This window comes from Hyalella azteca, unplaced genomic scaffold (genome assembly GCF_000764305.2).
Source record: "Hyalella azteca isolate HAZT.00-mixed unplaced genomic scaffold, Hazt_2.0.2 contig14081, whole genome shotgun sequence".
Classification (NCBI taxonomy): Eukaryota; Metazoa; Arthropoda; class Malacostraca; order Amphipoda; family Hyalellidae; genus Hyalella; species Hyalella azteca.
Window position 1 is genome coordinate 8,491 of NW_025943980.1, and position 12,029 is coordinate 20,519.

The 12,029-nt window shown below is 37.6% G+C and overlaps 1 protein-coding gene across 1 annotated transcript; it reads right to left on the reverse strand.

Moving 5' to 3' along the window:
• Positions 1-5,807: 5,807 nt before the first annotated feature.
• LOC108673620 (nucleolar protein 56) lies at positions 5,808-11,381 on the reverse strand (the record flags this gene model as incomplete). The annotated part of the gene is given in 6 exon segments (XM_018161471.2): positions 5,808-6,064; positions 6,713-6,962; positions 7,663-8,005; positions 8,368-8,576; positions 10,545-10,681; positions 11,189-11,381. Coding segments are annotated over 6 exon segments (1,389 nt in total), but the record flags the coding sequence as incomplete, so codon positions are not given.
• Between the last annotated feature and the right edge of the window lie 648 nt (positions 11,382-12,029).

Here is a 12,029-nt window from a genome sequence, read left to right on the forward strand (position 1 = left end):
TACGAACACCTTTTCATTTACAACATACACAACACTAGACAATACGGTTTTAGGAAACATAGAGGGACAAACACAGCACCACCCAAATTCCACTAAACACTAACCATACACTTAGCACATTGACTGACATAGTGCTGTGCGATGTGACCAAAGCACCTGAAAAAGTTTGGCACACCGGACTCCGATACAAGATCATTCAACTCAAACTCCACTCGTCTTTCGTCAAAACACTATCAGACTACCTTGCAGACAGAAAAGCAGCCATAAGAATAGGTTCTCACATAGGTCCCCCAATACAACTCCACACAGGTGTCTCCCAAGGGGCTTGTTTCTCCCCCACACTATACAGCTTTTACACCCACGATCTCCCACCACCCAACACAGACTACAAAGCTTTTGTAGTTGACATGACACAAATAACCACAAGACGTTACCCATACTACAACGCAGCAGTACAAACCCAGCACACAATACAACAGATCAACACCTTAGAAAAAAGGCCTATTAGGACAAGCACAAATAAGTTTCAAATTATTCCCATCAGTAGCCAAAACACCTCCGACATCTTCATAGACGACACGCACTATCCATACAAGAACAAAGGAACAGTTTTGGGCCTACACTTCACTACACATGGCATCAGCTCCCAAATAGCAACAAGAAGAGCAATAGCCCTCACCCAGCTGCACGAAATACACAGATTTTACCACCTCCCACCCATCATAAAACGCACTCTATTTCTCTCCTCTTTCAGATCATTCCTCATTTACCGCACGATACCACAACATACCCAATCAAAATCATCCATATCCAAACTGCAGACAGTACAAACAAAATCCTCCGGTTTATCACAAACACACACTGGTCCGACTTCACATCCCCCCAAACTCTAGACAAAATTCTATAAACAAACACATTCCTCCATCATCAAGCACGCAAAACCTGGTCCACCATAAAGACATATGATACCAACTTTTTAATCAACTCGCATTCCCTCCAGACGCCATCGCAAGGCAGCATCAGTTATTTAAAAGCTCCAAATTTCATGCACTAGGTCTCCCACCTCCACTCCTGTACTTTATTTATGTGTCGCCTGGTACGACGTGGGCCTGCGTGAACAAGCGTTGTGCAGACCCACATCGACCAGGGTTGAGGCAAAATAACACATCTTCAAAGACACCATCACGCTGAAGGACTGACGTGACTCAGCAAGAGTTACGTACAGTAAAGACGCGACCGAAAATCTAGCACGAAACCAATCAACCCTCTAACTCCCTTCGAGTCTCGAGCGACTTGCCAACCACCTTCATTTTCATCATCATCAATCATCATTAACATCATTACCCCTTCATTTTTCAACATATCCATTGAGGAGAAACAAATAATTATATTTAAAAAATCTCTATAAAAAGCGAGAACGCATGTTCATATATATGTAAATAAAGAACCACAACTCTCCCACCACCCACCTTCCGGAACCATCCAAAGCCACGACGGGTTCCCAACCCCTTCCCCCAACCCCTAAACAAACCTCAATTACAAATAAACGACCAAATCATGCGCAATGCGTCTCCTCATCTCCAACTGTCTTTTCCTTTTCTCCTTCCTCTTTCTGGCCACTCTGTGCCGCCTCTTGTTCTCTTCCACTCTAACCTCGTGGCACCGCAACAACAATAAGTTCAATGAAGGCGCTTTTTTTACTACATAATCGGTGATCTGCAGCGTACCTCAGGTGTCGGTCCGTGGCCAAGTCCTCTTTCTTTTATATATTGTCGAAGCGTTTCACTTAATTTGCTCACTTGATATGATACCGCTTGCATATGTTTGCTGATGACACCCAAATTTATACTGTAGCTACTGTGCACCGGCGGACTGTGCATTAAAAAATGTGAGAATTTTTCGTAGTGCCAACGGCTGTCATACTTAGTGGTTTTTGTCCTTTGCTTGTGCTTATTGTTCCTGTTTTTGTGTTTACTTTTCAATTTTTTTCTTAGTTCTCTCAATTCGTACATACGCATGAATAAATCGAAATGGCTAAAATAATCCAAAAGCTTGTCAAGAATGATCCATTGACACAAAACCACACATAGTTTCGCTTGCAATACCTTTACAGATTTGCCGGAGTATTTGGTGCCGGGCAATAACTATGAAGGACTCATGGAAGCTTCACTCACCCTTATGTATGATGGTCATCGACGTGCAGTTAGCGTTGGAGCAGCGGTCGAAAGCCTCGTAGAAGGGCGCAAACACATGGCCAATGTTGTAGTATCCCAAGTTCATGTTCTCGTACATCACGAACTGACAGCCTGGCGCACAAAAACATGACAAGAAAATTGTATACAAATCTTGAACAAGATTTTTTTTCACACTCAATTATTCCGCTGATTCGATTTTTAAATTCAAAATATGAGAAAACAAACAATATTCCTTGCAAACTTGCTTTTGAAACGAGCAAGCCAGGGTCAAAGGGTTTGAAAGACAGGGTCAGAGACTACAGCTGAAACCAACGACTCAAACCCCTACTAACCTCCAGACACCCGACTTTCATCATCACCCTCATAAGAAGAGCACACAAAAATAGCTTTTTTGCTTCTCAGCGGGAACTTGAAGATGTAAAAATAAGGTAAATGGTGAACCACAACCCACCCCTCACTCCTCTGCAGAAATCGATCAAAGCCTTGATGAGTTTCCATACTTCCACTTCCCAAACTCCAACCTAACTCCATGGATCTACAATTACCTAGTGATGTGCTCAGCACCCATTTTCGTATCCTACTGGCATTTTCGTTTTGCCTTCCTGGCCACTCTGCGTCACCGCTCGTTTTTCTTTCTTTTCCAAGTGGCACCGCGCCGCCACTACCACTCCGGTCACATAGAGCATTTGCTTCAAAGGTTATTTAATCTTCTCTTATATATTGTTCACACTTATTTTAAGCAAATAAGTTTTCTCCTACACATCTAGATCTTGAGTTGTAATAAGGTCCCATTGAATCATGTGAAATGCTTACTCATTATATNGTGCCACTGCAAGTCTCATAAGGACTAGTGTAGTTGAAGTTGTTCCATGTACTGATGAACTCCAAGATGTTATTGGATTGGGAGGTACCACTCGCGCTTTGGGAAAGATTTCTTGTCGAGTTGAATGTCGTGGCGTCACTTGTGTTGATTCGTCTTTCGTGGTTGTACCTGATTCCTGTCTTGAGCATGACGTCATTCTTGGTAGTGATTTCCTGACAGCTAACCGTTTGATTGTAGATATGGAGAAACGAGCCTTGCGGCAGAATTTTGAGATTGGTTGGACTGACGTGTCGTATGGTGAGGATGGCAGATCGGCTGTCTCTTATACACATCTACCTTGGAGCTGAATAATATTTTTCCCAGTTTTCTGTTGCAACCAGGTTTGGCTGAACTTTTAATCTCCTAATATATGTATGTAGTCATAGGTATGGCTCTGCTATGGAACAATATGGTAGTCTCCTGCCTGAGGAACTCCCCTTTTATCATTTCTTAATAGCAACAGATAAGTAATGATTCATTAACGAGGTTCAATTTTGTTTGTGATAGTTAGAGTTTTCTGCTCCTAAACAGTTCTCCTCATGCTGGTTATTGACATCATTATTGGCACTATAAAGTCTCATTTGGCTTAGTGAATTACTATGCGCCAACATGGAAGTATAACTCCATGATAATATTAGCATGTACTAAATTTACTAAAATGTACTAAATTGCATAATATTAACAATCTACATTGTTAGTAAAAACACCCATTTTTAAATTGGACTTCTATAAATTTTTCTTAGCCTTTGAAAGACTCGCTCTTAGCATTAAGAATGTTCCTACTCCTGTAATTGTCCTGAATTTTTAGGCAACCTGCAAAGTTTAGCGTACCTACCGGCATTTTTATGGCTTCAAGTCCTATAAAGTTTTCTCCTCTATATTCCAACCTCGTGACACAATTTTATTGAAAGACCTAGCGAAAAATAAAGACCTAGTCATTTGTAAACCTGATAAGGGCAAGGGTGTTGTTCTTGTGGATCATAGTCGCTACAACAGTAGCCTAAATGCAATCCTCACTGATCCTTCCAAATTTGTTGAAATCACAGATCAGATCTCTAAAACAATTTTGAAAGTTGAAGACAAAATCAATAATATTTTGCGTAAACTTACTATGGCTTACCTAAAATTCACAAGTTTGATTTTGCCTCAAAGTTTCAATTTTGACCAATTTTTGCCACATATACCATCAACCGGGGCTACTCGGGACGGTTTTGAGCGTTTTTTGTTAATAACTTCTTACGATGAAACATTTCATAAAAAGGTTTAGACTCATTTTATAGCTCTTTGCGAGGGCTATCGAATGGCATCTTCAAAAAAATTCCATGTGCTATTCGTAAGGTGCCAGAAGCAAAAAAAGAGTGTCCAGAGTAGCCCCGTCGAACATTGAGTTTTATTCCCAGTGTCCTGGGAATAAAACACTGGGAATAAAACTTCATTTTAAAATATTTGAAGCATGCAGAGCGTACTCATCCATTACTAACAGTACTCTGAAGTCCTTCTCTTTCATTGTAGACAATGTAGAGGTAGAATAAATAACATTTTCTGTGACTTTTACTAGTTTTTCCTTCATTGATATGATATTACCATAAACATTAATTACCGTCAACTGGGGTGACTTTGGCTGTGGTTTTGATTCATGCTGGGGTCGTAAACGTGGGGTCGTAAACGTCGGGGTCATAAACGTCAGGGTCATAAACGCCGGGGTCATAAACGCCTGGGTCATAAACGCCAGGGTTGTAAACCAGGTCATAAACGCCTGAGTGACTTTGGCCACTGTTTATGACCGTTTATTACCCCACTTTGGCCATCATTATGAACAGGGCGGAATCACCCAGTTGACGGTACCGTATTATTGATGGGATATTACTGTATTATTGATGCTATATTATGGTATCCATGAACATGCCATTGAGCATTTACAACAACCTTGTCCACTGCAAGCTTCATATCAGCAGCATCATAGCATTTTTTCTGTATCAAGCTTACAGGACGGCTTGTAATTTGTGAGACGATAAGTGAACTTTTTTTTTCGCTCAGCAAGGTAAATGTAATCAATATTCTTTGTTTTTAATCAATTTTTTTCTTAACTGGAGCCTTTGAACCTTGGCCTGTTGGCCATTATTGAAGGCAATAAGTGCCCTTTTTAGCCATCCATTATGATCCATATACTGTTATTGTTAGTAGGCTAATTGCAACATAAAAAATAACACCTCAAAAAAGACAAAAAAGCTGAAAAAATAAAAAAAATCAAATAAATAAAAAAATCATGAAAAAATCATTGATTTTTTTATTTTTAAAAAAAAATCAAAAAAATCACCAACCCTGGAAAAATAGCGAATATTCTTGTCACTTAGCAATCCCATGGACATATTTCTTCAATTTATTTCGAGAGCCATTAGCTACAGCTCCAAATGCTTGACGCATAACATTCTAGATCCACACCACTGTTGACGCCCATAACCTCAAAGTCTGCCTCATCACAATGGGAAAATAAAAAATCTAAATCCGTTTCATAAGTCTCGAACGCAGCCGTCGAGCACTGCACATATTCCTTCCAACAGCAAATTACCAATAGCAATCTTCACCTAATGGCTGACTCACCGTAAACCCTTTTCCTTATTTACAACCACAAACGTGCTCAGAATAACTACAGCTACAGCCGTGACTCTATCCTCCTTTCAACCGCAGGTATTGTGGATAAGAAAAACCTTCAGTTCTCACCCCTGTGACTCTTTTATCCCTCCCAGCAGTCACACACGCGTGCTGAGAAAGAATAGCAACAATCCCCAATTCTCACCATCATGTCCGTTTTCGCCATGACAGACAAGGTTGTCGTCTCGCTTCCTTTTCTTGGTCTTCTTTTCGCTGGCGGTGAAGGCGTCGTGCTCGCGCTGGGCGTCTGCCATCACCTCGAGGTTCTTGCGAGGGATGTCGCCGCTCTCGTAGAACTTGAGGCGGTCCTCCACCTGCTGACGCAAGTTCTCTCCGAACTTCGTAGACAAGCTTTCTGAAATTTGCAGTTTGTTATTACATTAAGTCTTTCAACCAAATGTTTCTTTAAGTCAGAAAGTACTTAATTTTTTTTGGTTTAATGGGAATGGAATTTTTTTTTTCAAATGGAAATTTTACGTACACTAGCTTGATCATTGGTTGATACTCTTTTTCTTAAATTTTTTCTCCTTTTAGTCGACTTTTGACACTTAATTTAAAAACTGATTAACTTGAAATCACAACAAAATAAAGTCTAAACAATTGAACGATATTAGTTCACAATAAAAATGACTGGATTACATGAAATTTTCTCCATGTTACCTACATCAAATGATAAAGATGTGATGATAGATTATTAGAGTAGGGACACCAAAAAAAAATTTAGCTTTATAAGTGCCGAATTAAGCTCAAACATCGAGGGTCTTGGCCTGCCTTATAAGCAATCGTCTTGTGTTTAGCGTCATGATTGGGCTGAATCTTGGTTGTGCAGTTGAAATGGTTAGTCGCATAAGGACTCACAAAGTAATTTTCCCAAACATATTTCATATTTATTACCAAAAATATATTACCAAACGATGAATGCCATCATCACAAATTTGTCTTGCAGAGGTTTCTACGGCAGTTTATGAGTAAAACAATGGAGCATAATTCAGGGCATACTTACCGCTGAAGCAGTCGATGCGCGAGGCAATAGAGCATTTGTTGGCCAGGAAGCGGGATATCCTGCCCTTGTCTGAGGATGCAGCCTTGCCAATGAAAGAGGCGTGGTAGAGGAGGCCATACTTGGGCGTGTTGCTGCGAGTTTTCAATGCACGGAACAAAGCCTTTTCTGCTCCTAAAATTTGAACAGTTGACGCCGGCATCTTGGCCAGGTTGGTGAGAGAGCCTGCATGGGAAATGAGGCGAGCTGCAACCTGTGAATTTGAAAAAACATTAGATGTTGTTTAAATTCTCTCAGTTGAATTTGAGTAACAATTTATGATCACTCGTTTTTTTCCCAATACCAGGCATGTGGCAATTCAATTCATGAAATGATTTTGTCCAATTTCATTAAACCTTCCGCGGAAAACTTGTTTGTAGAAGAGGTTCTGTGATTCAGGCCTAATATCAAAAGGAGTCCGGAATTTTGCTACAAAAAACGTAATTCTGTTAATAGTGTTATACTGTACAAAACTAAGAGGCATTTGATGCTCTTTAACTGATAACAATTACACAACATAAGAGCAAGCTAGACCTCATGAAGTGTGCCACGGTATTCAGTCATCATACGAACGTGTTCACACCACAGTTCATACCACTAATTTCATGTCTACAGCAATAAAACGTAAGAAATATTCAAGTATCTTCCTTATAACAGCATAATTAATTTCATCTATTTGCTTTAATTTCATCTATTTTCTATCATTTGCTTGTATATAAAGCAAACATTACATGGTTAGGTATGAATATTCCAGACCAGTTTAGTGATTTTCAACGTAACAAGAACACAAATCTTAATTAAACAGAATCTAAATTAGATGCAACTTCATTTATCCCACTGTATTCATATTTTTTGGGAGTATTAAAACATGATTTTATTAAACCAAAGTATTTATGCACAATCACAAGACACACCTGATCACCAACAACAGCGCCCAGGTTAGGCGCTACATTGTTCATGGTGTTGCTGAGGTAGCCAGTCATGTTACGTCTGAATGACGTTAGGCTGATTACGCGCTCAGCAAACATGAGAATATTTGCCATGTCCGCGTCATTGATATCCGTGCCCATGCTCATGCGAGCAGCATTGATGATCTCCTCAGCCTTATTTCCGTCCTGCACTATTTGCACCAGCTCAGGCAGCTTGGAGTCATCCATCAGCGATTCTTTTCTTTCAATGACCTTCAGGACTCGAGCGTATTGGTAGTGGTTGTCAACAATGCGCGAGAGTTCTGGGAAGTGGTAGGAGTACCACTCTCTGAAAACATTTGTAAGTCAGTTAACTAAAAGCTGAAATGAAGTGATATAAATGTTTCTCTAATCGAAGGGAACAGTTTTGCAATGTGTTATCCTATTTGTGAATAACAAATTATTTGATTCTGAATTTAAAGAAACTAGAAAGTTTTTTGTCATAAGTAAGCATTGAGATAATAAGAGTCAAAATCTTAAGGGCGATGTTGAACAGTTAGAAAAATATTCTCAAATGAAGTAACATAAATATTTAAATACTTCTCATGAAAGTTTCCATAAATATTAAGCAATAAGTAGTTAAAATAAAACTGCTTTGATGTCAACATCACGATGGATAAACATAGGGTAAAGCTGGTGGTAAGAAGTCACCTCATGCGCATGGCGAACGTGTTGATATCCTTGTCCATTTGGTCGTTGATGGCGATGCTCTGGATGATCATGTTGTCAACTCTGTTCACGTTGAACTTCACTTTAGAGCGCGAGTACGCATGGCCCAAACCCAACTCGGCTTGCTTCATTGCACATAACGTAAGTCCGGTTATGTACCGGGGCAAAAACAGCCTGATCCCCCGAATTATCTGTACAAGACACAATAATAAATGCGACTGTCCTAGAGTTTCTTCTCACTGCAGAGTGCCATGCAACACAGTCTTGCATTTTAGGAAACAGCAGGTTAACTTTGATAAATGCTAAATTAATAATCTATGAAATTTGAGTCATAATACCAAATCTTGTCATCCAAAATATGTTAAATAATTTGAAAACTAAAGAACGCTAATTCAGGAAAGGCCAGTTCCAGCACATGTTCAGCATGAAAATTTCATCTAAATCTAGTAAAATTGAGACATGCCCAGTATTTCAGCATTAAATTAATTAGCACACAACAATTCCAGTAATATCCTAAAACAACAGGTATTGTTAATATGTGCTGGCATAGGCAATAAAAAATGAACATGGCACAATGTAAACAAAATGGAAAAAATGAATAAATGTTAGCAAATAGGTAATAGTACCATAGTAGTAGCAATAATACCCAGAATTCATTATTAGTGTAATTTCAAAATTTTGTTATCCAAAAAATCACATTATTATAAAAAACTGATGTATGATAGTTAAAGAAAGACCTGTTTAAACTATACTCTACATAGAACAAGGAACCTTTTCATTCTCAATTAAAAAATCAAAGAAACCATTATGTGTTTAAAATTATATTTATAAATGCCTTTTTAAAATTCATTATATATAAAAATTCGAAAATCAAATTTCAACTATAGGTCCAAACCATTCCTCCCCGTTTTGCAATGCCAGAACAATTCTTTCACTGAGAATAAATTTCCAGCTCCTAGAAATTTCATGTCACTGCCGTATAAATAATTATTGAGGAGTTGCGATCAAACAGTCCTTACGTATTTCCGGCGCTATGCTTCAAGCACACACCACACACATACTCAGACAAATATAAGATTAAATGCTACCAAGAGCAAGTGTTGACAAGAAGAGAACAAGAGTAAACAAAAATGAGCATAATGCATGTTTAATCAAAATTTCAAACCTGGAAATAACCTTGCAAAATATGAAAAATTTAGATCAAAATGAAATAATATATGTTTAAAAATTACAAACATGGAACAATGCAAACAAAATGGAAAAAATGAATAAACGTTAGCAAATAGGTAATACTATAGCAAGTCACTATCACTATAATAGTACCATAGTAGTAGCAATAATACCCAGAATTTATTATTAGTGTAATTTCAAAATTTTGTTATCCAAAAAATCACATTATTGTAAAAAACTGATGTATGCTAGTTAAAGAAAGACCTGTTCAAACTATACTCTACATAGAACAAGGAACCTTTTCATTCTCAATTAAAAAATCAAAGAAACCATTATGTGTTTTAAAATTATATTTATACATGCCTTTTTAAAATTCCTTATATATAAAAATTTGAAAATCAAATTTCAACTATAGGTCCAAACCATTCCTCCCCGTTTTGCAATGCCAGAACTATTCTTTCATTGAGAATAAATTTCCAGCTCCTAGAAATTTCGTGTCACTGGCTCACTGCCGTATAAATAATTATTGAGGAGTTGCGATCAAACAGTCCTTATTTATTTCAGGCGCTATGCTTCAAGCACACAACACACACATACTCAAACAAATATAAGATTAAATGCTACCAAGAGCAAGTGTTGACAACAAGAGAACAAGAGTAAACAAAAATGAGCATAATGCATGTTTAATCAAAATTTCAAACCTGGGGTGGAAGTGTGTCAAATATCATTTAAAAGATTTGTAGCTGACAAAATTATTTTGTCAATTTTTTTTAATATTGAAAAACATTTTTTTTAATTTGCAAAATTATTTATTCTGTCAATTGATTCATGCATTGTCTCCAACTTTATGCAAGTGTGCAAAATTTCAGATCGATTGGACAGGTAGAAGTGTGTTAAATATTGATTACAAGATTTGCAACAGACAAACAAACAAACAACAAGAAGTGAAGTTAAAGAGAAGTGTTGTAAAAAAGATGCCAGATTCTCACCTCGGGCACTATGCCGGTGTGTAGCACATTACAGCTGAAGACATCTTTGATGTTTTGACCGAGGGTTGGGTCTGCCACACCAAGTGTGTCAAATTTGTTACTAGCCAGGAATGCTTCCAACACGTCTGACATTTTACCTGAAATATCAGTAATAAGTTTAATATTGGGTTAGTTATGCGTGAATGCCATTTGTGAATCCCAAGGTAATCCTTACTTTCATCCAGGGCTGATTGATGAATAAAATGTTATTATCACATGACAATTCAACTTTTCTTTCAAGCAGACAAATTCATAACAACCAGAAGTAGGTTTGAGAGTAATTAGATTCTTGCAAGCAATGCTTGAATAATTTCTTTTCACTGACTACTTTGAACCTTATTTTGAGTTGCTGGATGCACTCAACAAGTGACATTGTTCAATACCGTACTGCATTAAAATAAACTACCTATATGCTGCACAAATGAATAATAAAAGTGGAGTCTTCTTTTTCTGGGAATTATTCTGACATCAAATGCTAATTAGCATAAAGTTAAGAGCTGAAAAAGCAACATTAAACTTCAGAAATAAAATTTTCCAGCATGATTTGTATAAAAAAGAAAATTGAGTGTACAAATAATCTAGACCTTAAAACGCAAAACACTTACCTTCAGAAATTTTGTTCACATTTTCAAGTGATTCTGCTGCACTTTCGAAGGCTCTGAATGCCACAAGTTTGACTGCCTTCAGGAACTTGCCACAGTCTTTAACAGCCGCCTCCACCTGAGGCATCATCTGTCCAATATCCTCAAACTCGGTGACTTGGTACAGGGAGTAGCCCACTGCATGTTCAAATAGAACATGCAAACCCTGCAACATCAAGATATTTTCATGGTTAAATGTCTGAAAAACTTTAATAGATCTTTTCAATGCATGTACAAATTGGACTCTAAATTCTAAAGCTAGTATAATTTCTTGTTAACATTTTAAAGAAAACCAAATGGCCACCAGAAGATGCTAACTTCCATGAATATATATATAGGTATATATATGATTTTTGCTAAATAACTTTCATCCATGATAAGCATGTCTATCAATAGCCATAAAGAAATATAACCAATATATTTTACAACCCAAGAAATAAGGAAATTTCTAACAAACCCTGGAGCTGAATAATATATTTCCCAGTTTTCTGTTGCGACCAGGTTTGGCTGAACTTGTATCTCCTAATATCTAATATGTAGTCATAGGTGTGGCACTGATAGATGGAACATTAGTCTCCTGCCTGAGGAACTCCCCTTTTATCATTTCTTAATAGCAACAGATAAGTAATGATTCATCAAGGTTTAATTTTGTTTGTAAATACTAGAGTATTCTGCTCACAGTGAAATCTCAAATTTTGGTTACCTTACTCTGAAGAAACGTAAATGATAGTTAGAGTTTTCTGCTCCTAAACAGTTCTCCTCATGCTGGTTATTGACATCATTATTGGTGCTATAATGTCTCATT